Source organism: Ooceraea biroi, chromosome 8 (genome assembly GCF_003672135.1).
Source record: "Ooceraea biroi isolate clonal line C1 chromosome 8, Obir_v5.4, whole genome shotgun sequence".
Classification (NCBI taxonomy): domain Eukaryota; kingdom Metazoa; phylum Arthropoda; class Insecta; order Hymenoptera; family Formicidae; genus Ooceraea; species Ooceraea biroi.
In genome coordinates, this window is record NC_039513.1 from 1,954,607 (window position 1) to 1,977,681 (window position 23,075).

General features: G+C 34.4%; 2 protein-coding genes across 4 annotated transcripts in view; one reads left to right on the forward strand and one right to left on the reverse strand.

The window, feature by feature from the left end:
* The window catches only part of LOC113562389, a 28,065-nt gene extending 7,705 nt beyond the window's left edge, over window positions 1-20,360 (forward strand). The window contains exons 3-4 of one of the 2 annotated variants that reach the window (XM_026971806.1): window positions 4,288-4,410; window positions 16,508-20,360. In XM_026971806.1, the coding sequence (XP_026827607.1) occupies window positions 4,288-4,410; window positions 16,508-16,677 (293 nt within the window). In that variant the 3' untranslated portion in view covers window positions 16,678-20,360. The remainder of the gene's footprint in view (window positions 1-4,287; window positions 4,411-16,507) is intronic. The other variant, XR_003406889.1, reaches the window with a different exon arrangement.
* LOC105279908 lies at window positions 14,954-16,495 on the reverse strand. Of its 2 annotated transcripts, XM_011340045.2 has the most exons (3): window positions 15,694-16,495; window positions 15,181-15,617; window positions 14,954-15,101 (listed from the first exon to the last, which is right to left on the reverse strand). In XM_011340045.2, exons 2-3 carry the CDS (start codon window positions 15,494-15,496, stop codon window positions 14,965-14,967), a joined length of 453 nt encoding a protein of 150 aa, XP_011338347.1. In that variant the 5' UTR covers window positions 15,497-15,617; window positions 15,694-16,495; the 3' UTR covers window positions 14,954-14,964. The 2 variants fall into 2 exon arrangements, with proteins under 2 accessions (XP_011338347.1, XP_011338335.1); XM_011340033.2 differs by having other exon boundaries at window positions 15,181-16,495.
* Window positions 20,361-23,075: the final 2,715 nt, after the last annotated feature.

The window sequence follows — 23,075 nt, forward strand, 5'->3', positions numbered from 1 at the left end:
TTTCGTCAAGAAACCTAAGAAGTTCTGGGAGAATGGAATCTTCCAGTTGCGTGAAAGATGGACAAAGGTTGTGAAACAAAACGGTGCATACATAAGTCAATAAATATTTATCGACATAAAAAAATGTTGCCTTTGAATTTTCCTTCAAAATCGGCACGAACTTTCCGGACGACCCAATATATAAAAAATTTAAAAAAATAATGGATGGATGTGCTGTTTATTTTTCACTTGTGTTGCTGAAATATAATGTTTATATTAACGATAAGGTTGTGTGATTCAAATATGAGCAGGATGCCCAGTTCTAGAGAACCAATCAAAATTGGATATCATATGGCGAGATTCTTATTATAGAGGAAAGATGCCGACATTTTGTTTTTGGAGATTATCTCTTAACTTAGAGCTCGAAATATAAATTTGCGTACACCGTACTCTCCTCTTCTTCATTCCCTTGTCCACGATGCAATTATAATGTTATCACATAATCGATATACGATCGTTTGACTTTCTTCGTTCCTTCGTATATTTGCGATGATACACACGCAAAACACAGCCCCACCAAACACGAACCGATACACAGTAGACATTGTCAAACAACGGTTGTGCACACCAACAGCACCAGTGTTTCACATACTCACTAACACGAAAGTGTATTTGCCACTTGATGCTTTTTATATTAGAGAGATGCTGTCGAAATTGTCAATCAGCTCTACTAATTACAAGGAATGTGCGATTATTTTGAACCTCAATCTTTAGATTAGTGTTATTGCAATCTGTTAGTGTTTTCATACAACGCATCTAGTTCTCGAGTACGATCTGTCCTCATATACAACGACAAATTGCCTCCTATTAGATGGCATTATATTTTTTATAATATCGTTTTTAGTTTTTACGAAAATAATGTTTTTCTAAGACAGACGAAAACTGAGCTCTGAGAAATTGGGCGCCAAAAGTGGCATATCTATTAAAAATTATGAAATATATTAAAAATATGATAATATATTTAATATATGATAATATGATAATATATTTAAATAAATGGTCCAAATAACACATTAAACGGTTATATAATATAAATTTATTAAAAATTTAATATTTTAATAATATTATTATTTATTTAATATATATGTAGTATATATAAAAGTATTTATGTAATAATATACAAAACACATATGTAATAACAAAAATAAAAATTCATGTCAAAATCATGTCAATTCTGTCAAGGATCAAAATTAAGTTATGTTGATCGCAGAGTAGCGCACGTATCGCATAGAGTATGTCTACGGCAAACTCTCAAATTTAAATTCTAAAATTGATAATATTTTAGTGGATCAAAACTGGCAAATGTCGATGTTCGGACATGAAAACTTTCTAATAGAAGGAACTGTGTGTTAATGGGATTTGTTAGACTTAAGACACAGTAATTGTTCTAATCAGAATCAATAGATCAATTTGAATAAATAATATTCGCGAAATTACTGTGTCTTAAGTCTAACAAATCCCATTAGCGCACAGTTCCTTCTATTAGAAAGTTTTCATGTCCGAACATCGACATTTGCCAGGTTTGATCCACTAAAATATTATCAATTTTAATGACTTACAGGCGATTTAATTTATCTCTATAATACTTAAATTCTAAATCTTTGATATCGTACCGTAAAAAAAGTAATCTCTCTAAAAAAACCTTACAAAGGTAAAAAATACGCCAAGTACATTAAAAAGCAAAACTAAATATGATGAAATCCATAGTTAACTAGCCAAGTACCTAGAAGCGATTCAATTTGAGGATTTGTAATTTGAAATAACACTTGGCGTGCCCGGGTCGCATTGGACATGCATTCTTCTAAATTTATACTGCCTTGAGTATTTTCACTAATGACTCGTAAATCTTTGTATTTGGTAATATTAAACAAATACGTTTACAGTTTTGCACATTAGCGGAGTGATTATAAATATCCCTTTTCATTACTCATTCAATATAAATACTTTACACATAGAGGTTACACAAATTATAGATAGGACGTACGTTTTAATGCGACCCGGGCACGCCAAGCATATTTCAAATTACAAATCCTCAAACTGAATCGTTTCTAGGTACTTGGCTAGTTAACTATGGATTTCATCATATTTAGTTTTGCTTTTTAATGTACTTGGCGTATTTTGTTTACCTTTATAAGGTTTTTTTAGAGAGATCTCATTACTTTTTGTAAAAATTTTTATATTTCATTAATTTAAAATATTTTTATGTATTTTTGTATTGCCGTAATAATATGCCATTTTATTTCTGCTGTGAGAACTTATCCAGCATATAAATTTTGGATAATACAGATTTATCTAATCGTGCAAATCACCTTAATTCTTCTAATTGTCAAATATAAATTGTGACAATTTAAAATTTTCTCTCTCACTCCCTCTCTTTCTTCCTCGGTTTCGTTTTATGAGTATAAAATGTTCCAAATTATATCTTAAATTATATCTTAAATTATATCGTAATATATCATACCATAATATATCGTTCAAAATTAGAAGAATTATTTACTTATCATTGCGACGCTATCACGATGATTTCATTTAAACAAGTAAATTTAAATTTTTTATAAGTTTTGCAATTTATATATTTATCTTAAAATAAAACATTATCCAAGTATTAAAATCAGTTTTAATTTATAATAAAGTAAATCATGCATGTATGAACGGCAGCTTGACGGACAAAATCGCTTTGCACGTGTATGTACGAACATATGTACGTGAGTGGTCTGAAATCCCACGGAAATGGAAAACGGAACGTCACAATTTTAACATAACAGTTACAATATCGCAAGATTGACTTCATCAATCTTATTCAAATTGGTCGCAATCGAAAGCTTGTACCCATATTATATATAAAAGTGCCGTTAGATTTTTGATAACGGCTTTAGTTCCTGAAATATTTTAATCATAAGTTTATGTGACCTGTCAAATGTTATGAAGTCCAGATAAGCTATACGGTAGCGCTCGATGTCTATGCACTGAACTTGGTAACGCTCGATATTTATGCAGTGATTCTCATTGTTCGGAGCTTTATTTTTTATTTTTATGTACTTGGCGTCGCTTGATAAAGATAAAAATAACAATAAAATATTTTTAGAAAACTACAAGCATGTAGAAGAACTTGATATTATAAAAAAAGATAGCTACAGTTGTTTAAACAACGTAATTTGTCAAAGTACTTATAGAAAACTTATAGAAAAAGAACTCGATATAAGCTCATTTAGCTCATTTATATAAACAAACAAGAAATATATAAACTATGAATTCTTAATACGTTAACTAACTAGATCGCGTTTATGTTAGTTTTGATAAAGTGCAACATTTACTTTCTGAGAAATAGGGATATGTCGCTTTAGAAGGTCTATGGCAGTTTCGGCGCCTTTCCTCACTAACTTATACGTAGGCTGCTGGAAAAGTGTCTGCAAACGATATGAAAAAAAAACATGTAAAATTCGATAAATGGCTTTATTGTTTTTCAAAGTCTTCGCCTTTAAGATCGATACACTTTTGCATACGCTCGTACCAATTTTCGAAGCATTTTTTCCACTCTGAGGCTGTAACCTCAAAAACCAGTGTTAAGAATGCTTCAACAGCTGCTTTAGGCGACACAAATCGCTCACCACGCATCTTATGTTTGATGTTTGGGAACAAAAAGAAGTCATTAGGTGATAAATCAGGTGAATACGGACAATTAGTTATCAATTCGACATTTTTACTGGATAAAAAATCAACGGTTTGACGTACTGACAAAATTGTGAGTGACAGCTAGCGTTGTCATGATGAAGGATGATGCGATGATTTCGGTTTGTTCTACGCAATTCATTGATGACTTCTGGCAAACAAATTGTTGTATACCAATCAGCATTTAGTCCTTCGATCTTCTAAAGCCACGGCTGCCACATGTCCGGTATAACCGAAGCAACAAGCAATCATTTGCTTGGCAGCACTGCGTGAACGAACAACTTTTGTTGATTTCGGCTCACTTTGAAACACACACCCAAACAGTGGATTGTTGTTTACTTTCGGGCTCGTACGAATAGATCCAGTTTCGTCCCCAGTAACGATGTTGTAGACCAAATGTTTACCGACGACCTCGGTGTTTGACCGACCTCGGTTGAATTTCTTGAGCATTTCTTTGCATTTAACACGAGCCTATTTTTGAGCTTCGGTCAAATTGTGTGGAATCCAACGACTGCAGGGTTTCCGTACGTTCAAGTGATCATGCGTATCGTGTGTATTGCTTTCATGTTAATGCCCAAGGATGCCTGAATCTCGCGGTATGTCACATGCCGATCTCGCTCAATCATTTCACGCACAACATCAACATTAGTGACAACAACAGACGTGGATGGACGACTTTCACGAAATTCGTCACTAAGAAAGGTACGTCCACGCTGGAATTCGGCAAACCAATTATAAACAGTCCTATTGGATGGTGCTTCATCCTCAAAGCCAAATGAAGTCGATCGATGCATTGTTTTGGAGTTAGACTGCATTTGTAATCGTAAAAAATCATTGTCCGAAAATTTTCGCGAAATTTCCATTTTCTCACAAAATAACTTCTTTTAAAATACTGTGCAAATAAAACTAGTTGGCTGGGTACAAACTGTCAACTGAATTATAGGTTAGAAACGTCTAATTTTACCATATACATAATACTTCTATACTGCTGATGGAGCCAATTTTCGGTGGTGGGGGTTACGCCGATGAAGTGAGACAGATAACAGACACTTTGGTCATTCTGCGCATGCGCGACGTCTTATAAGGCAATAATAGCCTGCGCAAGAAGATAAGAATAGGTTATTTACAGAGTACTGTCCAATGGCAGTTTAGAGAGTGCAGTGAAATGCCACTTGACAGTACTCTGTAAACAAGCTTGTCACATTCTGATTAAAAATGTAAATATTTGTAACAAACATTATAAAGGATATTTATAAAATTGAGACTGAATTTTAAAATTTTACATATCTGTTTCGAACATATTATTTCTTAATGCTAAGGACATAAATGTTTTAAAGGAATTATCAGGATCATTGCAATAAATTAAGGACAATAAAATAAAGATGGATAAATGTTTTTATTAAAAAAATTACATTATTGACTATTAAACAAAATTAACTTCGTGTACTTAGCTCGGAGATAGCAATCTTTTTGAGACATTTTGTTCGCTTCAGCGAATAATCTTATATTAACATGTATAATTCAATTATGTATTTAGAAAGTTGACTTCGATGATTATCAAATAACTCTTGATTTAAAACATGTCCGTTCATAATATTATTATTAAATGGATTGCCTATTTGACCAAATATCTTATTTACTAGGATTGTTTTAATATTTTTATACTCAACAATGTGTGAGAGTACTGGCGGATTATTCTTTCTGAAACTTTACAAATTGAAGAAACGTCTTTTGATGGAGTAATAAAGGGACCTCTATTTTTCAATTTCGACAAAAGCGACATACTTTCACCTAATAACTGTTCTTTGCATATTGCACAATTTACGATGAACATAAGTTTATGTGATATAAACCCCGAAATATAAAGAACAATTTCTTCTACACATTTTGATAACGTAAAACACGTAGAGATATAATCGTGATCGAATTCTATTGTACCTTGTAGCATGTCAGGATTACCAATCGGGTACTTATAATTTTCTTTTCTTGAGGAAACGTGCAAAATTGCGATGTTATCAGAAAGACAATTGCCATTTTGAAATTCTCTAAGTTCATGTTTTACTAACAAACGTTTGTAAGATGTTTGAAACTGTAAAGCGTTTGGATTGTTGTTGAAGCCATTACGATTTCTAATAGCTGAAAAAAACGTTTCTAAGTAATCCTGTGATAACTTATAAGTAAGCAGATATGTTAAGCCTAATGATTTAAGTTTTTCAAAAAGAGGAAAAATATTTCTCAGACATACAATTATACCCAAAAAGTCAGTCTTACGTTGTGTCTTCAAAATAGCCGTTCCTTTCTTATCGGTCAACTTAGTGATATATTTTTCAAAATTTTCAGCATACATTTTCAATCTTAAATAATTGCTATCGTTCAATGGACAATTAAATTCTTGTTTAGAAAATTCATTTTTGCAGTTAAGCATGTCTGTCATGTCATTAAAATTTTGACAGAATTGCGCAGTGGGAATACATTGTAAAAATTTGTTTTGAATTTTTTTATCTGGAACTTGACTTAAGAAAATTAAAGACTTACTAACGCTTTCACTGAGAGTTTGCATTGCTAACTTTACATTCATTTTATTATTTTCAAAGTGTATATGTTACCGTTAAAACCCGGAATCCGTGAAAACTAGTTTTAACTGGTGAAAACTAGTTTTAACTGGTAAAAACTAGTTTTAACTGACTACTGCAGTTAAAACTAATTGTAACTAAATTATTTCAGTTAAAACTAGTTATAACTGACCGCTGTAGTAAATCAGCTGCGATGACCTTGACCTTGACATATATTATACAGGTGACCCTCCTGAGTGACCTTCAAAAGGTTTTAGCCGTCGCTCGTTGTGTATTAAAAAGCTATTAACAAAAGAAGTTTAATAGTTTTGCATGTGTTTTCAGCAAGCGAGGTTCTACGCAAAACAAGATTCTATATTGTAACTTCCACGCAGTACTTTTGGTCACCCCAAAGTTTTGTTATTTATTTTATGTGGAAGAGTACTAGGTGACGGGCGAAGCCCGTCTTCTCGTGCTCTTCCACCCAAGCATATACTTTCCCAGTATAAACTTTCTTACTTTAATATTATTAATTTTTTATACTGGGAAAGTATATGCTTGGGTGGAAGAGCACGAGGAGACGGGTTTCGCCCGTCACCTAGTACTCTTCCACATAAAAAAAATAACAAAACTTTGGGGTGACCAAAAGTACTGCGTGGAAGTTACAATGTAGAACTTTGCTTTGCGTGGAACCTCGCTTCGTATAGTCTCAGTATGCTTTCTAAATTTATTAAATATCGCACGTATGCGCAAAGTAAGCATAGTATGTCGCTCCCGTAAAGCGGGCTGAAAACGAGCACTCGACTGTCGCCTAATAACATTAACGAGCGTATGTGTCCGGGGCTTTATTCATTAAACTGTTTTGTTAATAACTGTTTAATTGATAGCGTTGTTACGTCCAGAGCTCCGTGAGCTCGAAGGAAGGGCGCAACAGAGCGCCTCTCGTACCTCGTTGCACTCAGGCCCCAAAGTACGAGTCGGACTGACCACGTGTTCCGGCTTAAAGGTCAACGACCACGAGGTCGATTTTACCCTGAGTCTCGGAACGGTCTGCCCGTAGGTCCCTTTTTAGGTCAAGGAAACTGAATCCCTTTTACCTAGGATAGGACCTGTACGACCTGCTGGTAAGGAGGATGAATAGAGGGAATTCAAATAATTTACTACACGGTTATTTTATTAAATTAGAAAAACATATTTTTTAAAGAAATTTGAATCTGTATACAGAGTAACATAGTGTGTTTGTATTGCTTAAGATTTTTATAATTGTAAAGAAAAAAATGAAAAGTCGTGATATAATGGTTATTTGGTTGGTAAATTAAAATTATCCAGTAAACGAAGGTAACATAATCAACAGAATGTTTAACTTAAAATCTAAATTTACTTTCCAGGTAAATTCTATTTCTAAAAACCATAAACCGAAATGAGAACAGCTCAACCAATATAACAATACATAAATGAAAACTGCTGAGAGCGATCTATTTCTAAGATCTATTTCTAAGTTAAACATTAGTCATTACTTAAAAAGTATCGGCGCAGGAGGGTGGCTGGGAAAAGGATTGGGAAAAGCCGTCCCCTGACAATGAGCGGAATCCCGACGGCTGGGTCCGTGTGCCGAAGGGCGGCCCTGAGAGAGGGGATGGGAAAGAAAGTGGGGTCTAAAACGATGGCATTTGGTGGAAGAGGGTATGTGACTAGAGGGAAGATGTAGAAGAATCGCTCACCGAGTTCCACTAGTGAACGGCGGACGAACTCTTCAACTATATCTTCATCCCTCAAGGGCGACGGAGAAGGAGGTGGAGGAGAATTTGGAAAATCCTCAAAATCGCCAGGTTGTATGGGCGAAAAACGTCGGGAGGAGAGAGCTGGGGAAATAGAGGGAGAGCGTCGGGGAGAACTAGGCGGTGACGCTTGGAGGGATGCTCGCGATGAAGTCTCAGAAAGCGAGAAATAACAGGAAGGCGGTGTAAGAGAAGGAGGAGGAGAAATTATAGAAAGGGAAACGCTAGAAGGGGTTGAAGGACGCGAAGAGGAGGAAGATGAAGAGGAGGAAGATGAAGAAGAGGTAGAGGAAGCAGTAGACGGAGAAGGCGATCGGGGTTCCAAAATCTGGACGGTAGAGGAGGGTGATGCCCGATGGGAAGGGGAAGAAATTATTCGTACGGAAGAGGAGGAGGAAGGAGGCCGAGGAGGATCTAAAATTACGATCGATGAACTAGTTGACGATGCTGAGGGGGGCCGCGGATTGATCTCTGTCGCGATCTTTTTGCACGGTGGTTCCGTCGCTGGATGGCCCCCAGACCACGACCCTTGGTCGGTATTAGACGGTCCCGCAGAGGGAGACGGATTCCGGGATCTTTTGCCAGAAAACACTTAAAAGGGGCAAACGGAATGAGTCCAGGAGAAATGGATAGAAAAGGGTAGAAGAGACTTGAAGAGGAAAATGTGAATGAGAGTTGTCGGTGATGAATCAACGAACAAACAAAAAAGGAGAGAAGAGAAGGAAAAAGAAAAAAGGAGTGACAACTGAAAAATCGCTCACTTGTTTGCAGGTGTGTAAAGAGTCTTTGAATCCGGTTGTGAACCAATGAACTGCCGTCTGGTGGAAATTCCCGTGCTCTGCAGGGGCGTGATGGTGTAACTGCCAAGCGCACCTCGAGTTGAGTTCGTGGTATTTAACTCGCGCAACAAAACTAGTATTAAAGCCCGGCACTGACTTCACGAAACTTCTGCACAAGATAAGTGATGTTTCGTTCGCGAAGGCTGACAAGCTACGTTCGCGAAAACGGACAAAAATGAATGAGCTGTCCTCCGGAGTGGTCATCGCCTTTTTATAAGATAGGAATAGTGTGGAAAAGAGGTAGCTTTTCCGGGAACCGCTTTTCGGGGAACCACCTTTCGGGGATCGTTTCGTTAATTTAATTGCAAATATCGACAGTCGATCTATAAGGCGATAAGCCGTTCGCAGATGGTTCTTCCAAGCCGGAAGGGTTCCTCACAGAAGTCTCGCGCCGACACACGTGTCTGGACTCGCGGCTCCTGTGAGGGCTTTTACCCGGGGATGATCTGGCGCAGCTGTATCATTGCTCTTCCTGGAAGAGCGATACCGACGCCGCGAGACTACAGTCACGCGCGACCGAATTTGTTGCGATGCGGCTTATCGTCTTTCAATTCAAAAATGATCATTAGAGATCAAGAGGTTTATTATCGGGGTCTAATATCGCGCCTGCCCAGACACGTGTGTCAAAACCCGCGGCTCTTGTGAGGGTATTTCCCCGGAAATGATCCGACGCAGCTGTATCATTGTTTTTCTAATCCCTCACTGGAGCTCTACTGATCACAAGCGACCGGATCGACGCGTCGCGCCACATTGTCCGACAATTAAAAAAGATATCGCTATATTTCCTGGAAGCAAGGAACCGTGCAGTCTCTGGACGTAACAGCGTCAAGAACGCAAATTAACTAAGAACAATCAATCAATTCTAGTTTTTACTAAATTATTTCAGTTAGAACGGGATTTTACTACAGCGGTTAGTTATAACTAGTTTTAACTGAAATAATTTAGTTACAACTAGTTTTAACTGACCGCTGCAGTTCTATACTGTTGACGGATGTGGAAGAAATTGGTTTCGCTGTATTTGTCTTATAGAATTATACGCTTTTAGTGAATAAAAATGTAGCGTTAACGCAAAAGTGCGACTTTCCTCGGAATATTTACCGCGACGCTTCTGCAGTAACTTGACTAACTTTTCTTTTCCTTCATCAGACATCATATTCTATAAGAATGGAAAACAACGACAAAAGTATCAAAATGTTTAGTTAAGTAACATTTTTAAACAATTGAACTGATTAGTGTTTTCCTGTTAAACAAATATATATATATATATTTATATAAAAAAAAGATAGAATTCTTTTGAATCTAAAAATGTAGAAATGTTTTCATTGATTGAGAGAGTTTGCAATCTAATTCATTATATATAATGCAAGAGTCATATTTTGTCTAACATTCAATCTATTGACGCAATGTGAATTGCTCGTCTCTTAGAATTTCTGGTAAAACTGACGTTTAGGGGAGGCAGCTCCGATGACCTTGACCTTGACATATGTTGTGAAGGTCCCCCTCCTGAGTGACCTTCAGAAGGTTTTGGCCGTTGCTCGTTTCTTATTAAAAAGTTATTAACTAACAAGTTTCGAAAATATAGTAGTTATTTTGAATATGAACGAACAAAAATTATTTAAAGCAGTGAATCATTAATATATAGAATAGTGTTTTTATAAATACAAAGTATTCTTTATTTTAACCAAACGCACAAAACAGGTAAATACAAATTATTCTCTGCTTTAATCGAAAGTAAAAACTTCTTTACTCGAAATTAAAGACTTTTTTGAAACTACTTTAATCGAAAGTAAAGAAAAATAAGTTTAATTTTAAGATTTTTTAATTGCATTAAAATTTAGATCTAGCATCTCTTTAAAATAAACATTGTAACTATATACACGGCTGCGTCTAAGTCGTCCAAATTCCTACAAAGTATAAAGACCAATAATATTTATTTGACATAGTTATCAATTAACATTAAAAAAATTATTTAAAACAGATTTTGCGCCAGAGAAAACTTCATCAAAAATGCAGATAAATACACGACCAAAAGTGACAACTTTATTGATGGACTCAGGAGCACAACGTTTCGACCCAATTTGGGTCCTTATCAAGTGCACAATTAGTTACTTTTCTGTAAAAACAATGTAACAATAAACGTCAAATAACGCAGAAAGGGCCTTTTTACTATAAATGAACACTTACTGGTTGAAAAATAACTATTAAAACTAAAATATACGGACGAGTCACAAAGAGATACATCTCTCGCAAGGAACCTACGGCGACTGAACAATACGAAAACACCTAGATTCTGTTCAAAACAGATTCATACACAACAGGAAAGCTTTCGGTATCCCTTTGTATGTTAATAGTATCCGTGTGTGATTTAATGTAGTACATTTCTGCAACCTCCCTTTTTCTCCGATGACTTTCATGATGCAGAATAAACGTGTTTTGCCAATCAAAATCGTGATCGTTAACCAATCTATGTTCACTCACTACCGAACGGCAACCTTCATGCTTTCGTATGTCCACTTTATGTTCATTAATACGTTTCCCTAATTGTCTTTTAGTTTGCCCAATATAACAGGCATCGCAATTGACGCAATTTATTTTATACACTACACCCATATTTATACTTTTCATCAGAACATCTTTTCCAAGACTGATGATACAATTCAGCTTATTACGAACCGAGAATACGCAATCAAAGTTACCATTTTTAAAAATTCGTTTAAGGTTTACATCAAGATCTTTGATATACGGTATTACAACACGATTACAATTAATTACAATTAATTGGCTCCTTTTCTGCTGAACTGGCTCCAATATTCACATGAAAAAGTCTATCGAGCCTTCGGTCTATACATTTGTTGATGAAACTAGACGGGTAACAATTATTTAAAAGAATAGATTTTACAATATTTATATTAGAACCATGAAACATCGGATCGGACAATAACACAGCGCGATCAACCAAACCTGAGATGACACCTATTTTGTGATTTACCGGATGATTCGAATAATAATAATTAATGTATCTACCCGAAAAAGTGGGTTTACGAAACCAATTGGTAATAAGTTTGTCATTTACTCTAGAAATAGTGACGTCGAGAAAATTAATGGATTTATTCGATTCAAGTTCAAATGTAAATTTAAGTCTTGAGTGATAACTGTTAAACCGATCAAGTACATAGTCAATTCTGTCGAAAGGTAAAATAATAAAACTGTCATCTACGTATCTATAAATCACAACAAAATTACCTTTTTTAAAAAAGGTACGAAAAAGCGCCAAGCATACGCGCCCGAAGAACGCGTTCAAAGATGACCTCTATAAAACTAGTGATATCAACAAATTTCGCCAATTATAGAAATGAGTATTTATGCAAACCAAAAAATCTATTACATTTATTCTATTTATTACATCTATTATATTTTTATACAACTAAATATTTTAATACATATAAGTCCCTCTAAAAAACCTTACAAAGGTAAAAAATACGCCAAGTACATAAAAAAGCAAAACTAAATATGATGAAATCCATAGTTAACTAGCCAAGTACTTAGAAGCAATTCAGTTTGAGGATTTGTAATTTGAAATAATACTTGGCGTGCCTGGGTCGCATTAAAACGTACGTCCTACCTATAATTTGTGCCAACTGTATGTGTAAATTATTTGTATTGCGTGAGTAATGAAAAGGGATATTTATAATTACTCGACTAATGTGCAAAACTGTAAACGTATTTGTTTTAATATTACCAAATACAAAGATTTACGAGTCATTAGTGAAAATACTCAAGGCAGTACAAATTTAGAAGAATGCATGTCCAATGCAAAACCCGGGCACGCCAAGTATTATTTCAAATTACAAATCCTCAAACTGAATTGCTTCTAAGTACTTGGCTAGTTAACTATGGATTTCATCATATTTAGTTTTGCTTTTTTATGTACTTGGCGTATTTTTTACCTTTGTAAGGTTTTTTAGAGGGACTTATATGTATTAAAATATTTAGTTGTATAAAAATATAATAGATGTAATAAATAGAATAAATGTAATAGATTTTTTGGTTTGCATAAATACTCATTTCTATAATTGGCGAAATTTGTTGATATCACTAGTTTTATAGAGGTCATCTTTGAACGCGTTCTTCGGGCGCGTATGCTTGGCGCTTTTTCGTACCTTTTTTAAAAAAGGTAATTTTGTTGTGATTTATAGATACGTAGATGACAGTTTTATTATTTTACCTTTCGACAGAATTGACTATGTACTTGATCGGTTTAACAGTTATCACTCAAGACTTAAATTTACATTTGAACTTGAATCGAATAAATCCATTAATTTTCTCGACGTCACTATTTCTAGAGTAAATGACAAACTTATTACCAATTGGTTTCGTAAACCCACTTTTTCGGGTAGATACATTAATTATTATTATTCGAATCATCCGGTAAATCACAAAATAGGTGTCATCTCAGGTTTGGTTGATCGCGCTGTGTTATTGTCCGATCCGATGTTTCATGGTTCTAATATAAATATTGTAAAATCTATTCTTTTAAATAATTGTTACCCGTCTAGTTTCATCAACAAATGTATAGACCGAAGGCTCGATAGACTTTTTCATGTGAATATTGGAGCCAGTTCAGCAGAAAAGGAGCCAATTAATTGTAATTAATTGTAATCGTGTTGTAATACCGTATATCAAAGATCTTGATGTAAACCTTAAACGAATTTTTAAAAATGGTAACTTTGATTGCGTATTCTCGGTTCGTAATAAGCTGAATTGTATCATCAGTCTTGGAAAAGATGTTCTGATGAAAAGTATAAATATGGGTGTAGTGTATAAAATAAATTGCGTCAATTGCGATGCCTGTTATATTGGGCAAACTAAAAGACAATTAGGGAAACGTATTAATGAACATAAAGTGGACATACGAAAGCATGAAGGTTGCCGTTCGGTAGTGAGTGAACATAGATTGGTTAACGATCACGATTTTGATTGGCAAAACACGTTTATTCTGCATCATGAAAGTCATCGGAGAAAAAGGGAGGTTGCAGAAATGTACTACATTAAATCACACACGGATACTATTAACATACAAAGGGATACCGAAAGCTTTCCTGTTGTGTATGAATCTGTTTTGAACAGAATCTAGGTGTTTTCGTATTGTTCAGTCGCCGTAGGTTCCTTGCGAGAGATGTATCTCTTTGTGACTCGTCCGTATATTTTAGTTTTAATAGTTATTTTTCAACCAGTAAGTGTTCATTTATAGTAAAAAGGCCCTTTCTGCGTTATTTGACGTTTATTGTTACATTGTTTTTACAGAAAAGTAACTAATTGTGCACTTGATAAGGACCCAAATTGGGTCGAAACGTTGTGCTCCTGAGTCCATCAATAAAGTTGTCACTTTTGGTCGTGTATTTATCTGCATTTTTGATTAAAAGAATTACCTCATGATTGTAAATAACGAAATCTGTCTTTAACATTGCGCTTCCTCTCATCTGTATATGCATTTTTTAAGGTAAAAGCCAAAATGTCATGCAAAAATTCCTCGGAAATTGCATCATTTTACGAATTATCTTGCAGAATTTTTATTTAAAAGAATAAACAATTTTGACAAACGTATTGAGGCTTTTTTTGAAATAATGAGTTCTATGTATCCATTAGATCGTTTAAATACTAATTAAAATTCTTATTTTGTATACTCGTCGACTATTTCTTAATCATAATCCTCTGTCCAATTATGGATATATTTTTCAAACTTCTTTTGTTAATAACTTTTAAATAAGAAACGAGCGACGGCTAAAATCTTCTGAAGGTCACTCAGGAGGGTGACCTTGACAAAATATGTCAAGGTCAAGGTCATCGGAGCTGCCTCCCCTAAACGTCAGTTTTACCGAATTTCTAGCAGAGTCTACAAAGCGAATTGAAATGTGTTTGGAATAGAATTAGTTTTATCTATTTACCGTTAATGAATCTCCTGCTTCCTGGGACATTAATCCTTTACCTTTTAAATGTTTAATCATATCTTCGAAAGAGGCGATACGTTTCTTTTGGTATCTGTTGATGTCTTGCAAGTGTTTAATTTTCTTCATATTCTCTTGGTTCTTATTTTTTATTGATTTTACTGTTTGTTGAGTTCTTCTTGGTGTGGCAAAATCGGAAATAATGTAATTTCTGAGATAAAACGTGGCTCATGAAATCGACACTTTTTTTAGGAGTAGTGACGTAATTTACATGAGAACCTAATTAAAACAAGTTTATAATTTAAAAAAAGAAACAAAGATATGTCTGGATATTACAACTAACAAATAAATAACTTACAATCATGATTGGCTTGATCAATTTCAACATTCAGTTGCGAGGAATGCTCCTCATCGTCTTTATCATTAACTTCCAAGTGAGCTGATACAGAAGCATCAATGCGTTCTACATCCATATATTCTACGTCTTGAACAGATGCACAGTCCATTAATGATACACAAGAGTCACCAGTTCCTGATGTTGCATTTTCTTCAATAATGTCATTTGTTAATACATCTTTAGGTTTAGATGGAGTCAGAAATTGAAGGAAAGGAATAGAAATTGAAGGAACTGATTCAGGCCGTAGAACTATTCTTGGATTGCCAGCAACCATCATTATCTTCGTATTTTCAGGGGAAAAATGAACTGAACAAATATAAATACGAGACACATCGTCTATGTCACTTAACCCACAAATATCCTTCCATTTCTGGCGAAAAGTTGGGTTTGTTGGAAATCTGTAAAGGAACGTAAAAAAGTATGTCGCAATAGAAAATTTTACTTCTCGTAAAGTATGAGACTCATGACACTTACCGATGTACAGAAATGTGTTCATTCTTCGACGGCTTACGGTTGCCAAATTACAAATAACACCTTTTGGACATTTTTTTTACTCATAACTTTAAGTATGATAATTGTACATATGATCTGACAATGTGCTATTAAGTGAGCAATTAACCTCTAAACCACGATAAAATGAGTTCTGCGCAACCCCACTCTCGATCTCCACGCATGTGCACAATGCACGAAGTGTCTTTAGAGTGAGACACGAATATCGTCTGCACCGTAATGTTAGCGAACGTTTTCAAGGGCTACCAGCAGTATAGAAGTATTATGTATATGAATGTTACGGATATGACAGTAGCAGAACGTTGGCGCCACTGGAAGTACTAGATTGCAGAAACTTGTCCAGCAGCCTACGTACTAATATAAGCAATAAGTACTTTTTTCTTGCCAGAATATTTTTAGGCTTGTTATTGTAATTTGATATTGTCACGTCCGGGCATGCTTCGCTTGACGCGCACACTATTACTCGCTCGCACGCAATCGCGGAGTCACTCGCGCTCCAAGGAAACCACAATTTTTTAAAATAACCAACGAGCTTTATTACTTATGAGAGCGGAAGCAACATGTCCGATTGCTACAACGCCACGTCTTATTCTGTTTCCTCGCAATTATTTATTATTCCCCCTGGCGACCCGTCGCCAGGATCATGTTCTTTGTCGGATATACAATTTAATCGGATATATCTGTTTGTTAATATGTAATTGAATTATCCGATTAGGTAGACCATAATATTTTTCTCAGTTTAGGTATTTTCATATTTTTCATTTCGTATTTTTTGTAGGTATCTGCATCAGAAACTGCGCTCAATGCCAAATAATGCTTGGCGGGTATTTCATGGGGGAAAAGTGCGCAAATTTCTGCGTGAAACATAAAGGTAAAGTTATTCCGGATTGTGAGGATGAGTTCTCGATTCGTCCCTTTCTGCAAAAAGCGCCCGAGAACGAATATTAATCGACAAGATCAACCAAAAATTATACTTCGATTTTCTCTTTCGACTTTCGTCTTTCGCATTAATGTTAAGCTGTGCAATATATCTTATAAAAATAAAAATTGCGACATAAATTATGTACTAAAATGTAACGTAATGTACATGGTGGTGTTATGAATATGTAAAATCCAGAAACGGTAGATGCACTGACCTCAGAAAGTTTCTTTGTCTCAACTCAAACATCGCGTTTGAAAAAAACAGATATTTTAGTTTATCTATTGCTGACCATCTAGCATATGTTAGCCAGTTTTGATCAAAGAAAAAATTTATCTGTCAACTCAAGAAGTTTATTTGCACAATATCGCTAGCCGTACATAAACTTAATTGCTTGTTACAAATAAATAAACAGATGTTCTTCGACCAACACTGGCTAAATATATTTAAAACGCACAACGTTTCGGCTTAATTTGAAGCCCTTCTCAAGTGCATACCAATCAATATCATTTTCTGTAAACAATACAATATAGGTACAAATATCAAAAATAAAATACAAATAATCACTAAATAAAAACTAAATAAAAAACCTTACTGTTTGAAAATGATATATAATAATGTTAACAAAGGTAACGGGGTAACACATCCGCACCACACGAGTCTCAGATCAGAACTAACTCAGCAAAAACCAACCTATGTGTTTGTCACAATACCGTCGTAAACATCTGACAAGTTCTCTGTGTCTCGTTTAAGATTAATCGTCCTTGAATTCTTCTTTATGAAAAACGTTTCAGCAATCTCTCTCTTACGGTTGTTAGATTCATAATGTAAAATGTTCTTCTTACTCCAATCAAAATCATGATCATTGGTTAATCTGTGTTGACTAACGACAGAGAGATTGCCAGAATGCTTCTTAATGTCCGCTCTTAATTGCTTATTGTCTCTTGCGCATAGTTGTCCTTTGACTGTGATTTGCTATTACTGCTAGTACCAACAATACTTATTCTGTCTTTGTCGGTGAATAAGAAGATATAACGATGTTAGAAATATAATACTGCCAATGAATAGAACACATCCCATGCCAGCGCATCTTCGCGCGCTTCCATAGGGGAGACTGAGTACACTTGATCTTTATAGGAGACATGGTACATCGATTTTACGTTACTTCTATGAACTCAGTATTTGATGCAACTAGCAACACTGTTGTCTATGACATGACTTAATTTCACATGGTAGTGACATCTATCAAACGTTTGCATATGGCGGCCGGTTTTGTGATTTGATGATATCGTTCTTTGTTTTGGTGAGTTTTTTTCTATTGGATTTCTTGATGTAGGAAATGGATAGTGCTATTTTACAAATACGCATTTATTTGTATGTCTATTAGATAGTTTATTTTATAGGTAATCATAGAAATACGTGTTGTCGTATTTAAGTATTGGCATAAAATTATAACCTAACATCAGTAGGGAGACTTGGTACGATATAGTCAGGGAGAGAATAAAAGATTATTTTTGTTATAGTAATTTATTTTTAGAATAGATTATGTTTAGAAGATTTAAGAAGTATCAATCTTGTTAGTTGCAAGAACAAAAGATTAGTTTTGTTATATTCAGAAGATTTAAGAAGTATTCTTTTTATAAGCAAATTAATAAGAAGATGCTGCCAAATGTGATGTGATAACTAATTAAAATAAAGACTGATAATTATTTATAAAAATCAAATGTTTTATTGTAAAAAGTGAGACATGATCCATGGATCATGTCACTCAATACGCAGGAACGAGTTACTTTCAATAGATGACACATGGTACCATTTCTCTTTTTTCAGTTTTAGTTTAATAACGTCTGTATTAACTGGTTAATAAAACCGGCTTTATGATGAGAGTAAGGCAACTAAATTCTTAACTATTTTATGGTATTACATTTTCAATACATACTAAAATGACAGAAATAGCTCTTTACAACAAAAGGGGGGATCAACTGTTCCCAGTTTCCTCTCTATATTCGCGTATATCTGAACGCAGCGCGTAAATTTGAATTTATATCACAATGCACACATAAATTCTCCTTATTAAACAAAAGAAATGCATTTACTTGAAAAAGAAGATGTAAAACAAGAATCGTATATTAAGAAAATAAAAATAATTGAAGATGCTGTGTCCTTTGAAATGTTTCACTCTAATTAAATTCAACTTTATACACTAGTTCTCGAAATATACTGATAACTTTTTTGTCATAGTTTCAAGATCCGTTTAGTTGTATTCGTAATAAATTCCGCTATCTCTCCGGGAGGACGTTTTGGTAACGTATCTGGTGTTTCTGACGACTGCTGAGAAATTAATGCCTTAGGCTGTGTTCCTGCCAGTACTGAAAATCTGTAGTTCACGTTACATGTACCATAGATTTACACTATTGGCAACTGAATATTAGAACGCAGCCTTAATATCTATTGCATCTGCACGTTAGTACAATTCTTATAATAAGTACTCGGACTCCCTTGGCAACATTTGTAAAATTGTTCTTTTGATAGAAGAAGCATTGCTAGCCGTTGAATCCTCCTCAAAAATCACATCGTCCTGTAGTATCATCAGAGCGCCTTCGTCTACTGAATTATTTTGATTGATGTGTTTCTTTCAGATTCATCTAAATCTTATAATGTAATTTCTCTTTTTGTTCTATAATTTGACCGAACATCCATTTGTTTTTGCCTAAGCAACTTCTACAATTTCCTTTCTTTCTCATCTTGAGATGAGATGAGATGAGATGAGATTTTTGAAAATGATGTACGATTAGTGCGATACAGTGCTTCGTTTACTTTTTGATATTTATAATAATATAAGTAGATCTATATTTATACGTAATCTTGTAAATATTAATTTCGTTGGAAACTTTCTGGTCGCAGAGTAACACATATTTCGATACTGTATAAATATTTGTTATATTGTAATATTACATGTATAGCGGATTAATATTTCGCATGCCATGCAAAGAATTGTTGAGTTTGTACAAATTTCTTCACCTAATATTATACGTCGGAATATCGAAGGTAGCGAAACTTTTTCTACCTTAATTCGATCCTTATATAGTGTAAATAATATCAAAAAGTTATTTTCGGCCAAAAATATCAATACTCTTAATATCATCCGAATATATGTGCAATAAGATCGTGTCCACACTATACAAGTTTGCATCTGTAATCAGAATACGTAGCGATCTTAGATTACAATAAAAGAGACAATCAGGATTTGTGAACGTTTTATTGTTAACTGTCTTCACAGTAATTTAGTTTAAGGAAGTCAGCTCTGTTGATACCGGAGAAATCCGAAATTCCGCGGTTTGTATCACACGTGACGCAGGAGAAAGAGTTGTGCTTTACTCCGAAAATTAGTAAAGTAGTCGTCTCACACTGTGAGGATTGTAACGGCGATTGACTAGGATTACAAGAACAAAACACATCTGACTCTGGCAAAGGATAATGACTGACTGTATTTGACACTTCTACATACATCTGCATGAGAGCGATATACTTATACACATATATGTATTAGAGAGAGACGAGTGACATTCGCATTGTGTCTGTTGTGTATTGTATCCGGCTATTTTATTGGATAGGCCTCATAGATTGGTTTATGACCGCGCGCCTACAGCGCCTCTTGCGTTCTTTATGTGTAAGCAATCATTCGGCAAGAATAAAAGGTTCTGTGCATTAAGACGATTGTTCCTTCCGCATTATTACGAGAAATCCAGCGTAATTATATACAGTGTCGTTATCGTATTGATGCGAGCATGAGACATGTAACTCCCAAATTCGGCTACTAGAGAACGCGCGATAATTCAATCCTCAACAAGCTCCAATGATCTTAATCTTGAGATATACTGAGGTCATTTTATTGAGTAACCTTTAAAGGTTTCGTGCTCTCTCGCTGTTTATTTTAAGAGATTATTAAAAAAAATATAACAAATTAAAATTTGACAATTGTAATGCGTTTTCGATAAATGTAACAATAAAAATAACAACAAAAAGCAAAAGTAAGATAGTTGTGTAGGCAAGCGATCCATTCCTTCTTTTACATTCCCCACCTTGAAAAAAATATAATCTCCTTCGCAATCTCCATCCCTGAAGGATATTATACTTGCACAACTCAAAATGAATGAAATATCTCATATTTATACAATTCAACAAATATATATTATAAAATTGGTTTGAGTTATGTTATAACTTTTTCGTGATACATGGATTATTTTCGTGATACGAACATTATATTATTTTTTCTAAAGTGGGAATGTTTTATAGAGAAGTATTATAGGAGCTGATGTGTCAACGACGATTGAAAGGTATGTGATGCATTATTTACTACTTCAATCTTCTTGCCTAATGGATATAATAAGAATGTAACGTAATGGATAAATGTGAGTGGATGAGGAAAAAAATAGAGATGCTTAGATTGTTATTTAACGAAATTTATTCTATATATCAAGAGGAAGTTGCTAAAAGAGTGACTTATTTGCTGTTATGACGCTATTGCTGTAAAGGTAAGACTTTATGTCTTCTTTTATGTCATTAGTAATGTATTATTTTAACTCTATGACTTTATTAATGAAATAATCTACATTAGTGTTATTTCTAAATATGACGTTCTTGTAGCAAACAATTGTCCTTGTAATTGTAGTATTTCTTATTATGTCTTTATTACAAAAAAACATTGTTTCTATTTTGAATCATCAATTTGAATCCTTATGAGTCCTTATGACGTTCTTGCTGAAAATATTTTTCCCACCTTCATGATTTATTTTCCATTACTTACACTTACAAGGGAACTGTCAGAACTGTTCCTCACCGATTTTAATGGGCTTTGGATATGTTGTAGAGCAGCAAAAAATATTAAACATAAATATCATAAGTTCTTCGACCAAAAAAATAGACCCATATTTGTTTTAGCTGCGTATCTCAACGTTGAAACAGCCCCTCGAAAATAACGGATTTTTTCATTTTTAGCGAATATCTTTGAAAATATAAGGTATATGAAAAAATGTTTCATACAAAAGTTTTATGGTATTTTATACTCTTTACAATAGTGTATTCACATTTTTCGAAAATGTCAAATTTTTTAATTTCGCCCACCTCTACCCATTATTTTTGCAAAATTTAAGAATTTCGTAAGGACAAAAATTAAAGAGCATCGAATGCCAAATCCAACCATGTATAATAATATTATGTTTCCACGATTCAATGTAGCCAAGATCTATGTTTCTTTATTATACGCATTGCAGCTATTTTAATTCACTTTGATTTTGATCTTGTTTAATTGTGATGTTTAATATGGTATGGCTAAAAAGAGATTTTGCACGTTAAGTCTGAAAATATATTTCGGACACTTCTAGACATATTACGACGCCATACACACGTATGTTATTATTGCTATATACAGTGACCGACAAAAAGCCACCTCCTTAATTATCCTGTTTCGCATTATATTTTAATAAAAATATTAAAATAATGTTATTTTTATTGATGAAATATGAAGCATTTATTATATTTTAAGAGGTTAAGTTTAAAAAGTACATAATAGTATTGCTTATTTTTAATTTTACTTATATTTCTTAAATAATACAGTTTATTAAATTGACAAAATAAAAAAAGCCACTAAGGTCTGTTTGGTATAATATGTATAATACTTTGTGATTTCCATGTCAACAGTTTTGTTTATCGTGAAGTTTGTCATGTTCGCGTTACTGTTCGGGTGTGTTCACTTCACGTTATTGCATTCATTTTTCCGACATCGTCTTGCTTTGGTTATTGTCCGAAGTCCGTAATAAATAAAAAAATGGGAGGAAAACCAATTTCCATACAGGTTCGAAACCTAATTGTGCGGGATATTCAAAAAGGTCTTTCCCAACAGAAGATAGCCAAAAACTACGAAGTAAGCAGAGGAGCGGTAGAATAGATCAGAAGGAAGTTCCAGTCAACTGGATCGGTGACAGAATCGGAAGAGGCCGACAATGAGTAACATCCAAGCGGGAGGATATGAAAATAGTCCGAGAAGTTAAAAAAACCAAAGATGACTGTCAGAGAAATTCAGGAAAATATTCATCTCAATGTTTCTGACCGTACTGTTCGTCGTAGACTTAATGAAGCAAATTTACACAGCCGGTTCGCACGTAAACGACCTTTCATCAGCGTTATCAATAAGAAAAAACGTTTACAGTTTGCTCGGAAGTACGCGAATATGCCATTGGACTTTTGGAAAAAGATTCTATGGACAGATGAAAGCAAATTCGAGTTATTTGGACAAAAGAAGCGGATTAGAGCCTGGAGAAAACGTGGAGAAGAACTTCAAGATCGTCATACTCAGAAAACTGTAAAGTATGGTGGAGGATCTATTATGATCTGGGAATGTTTCTCATGGACAGGAATCGGAAATCTT

Coding starts and splice junctions, on each gene's coding strand:
- LOC105279908 (XM_011340033.2), bottom strand. CDS start 15,715: ATGAACACATTTCTGTACATCGGTAAGTGTCATGAGTCTCATACTTTA. Junction 15,102..15,180: donor TGATCAAGCCAATCATGATT/GTAAGTTATTTA, acceptor TGTTTTAATTAG/GTTCTCATGTAAATTACGTC.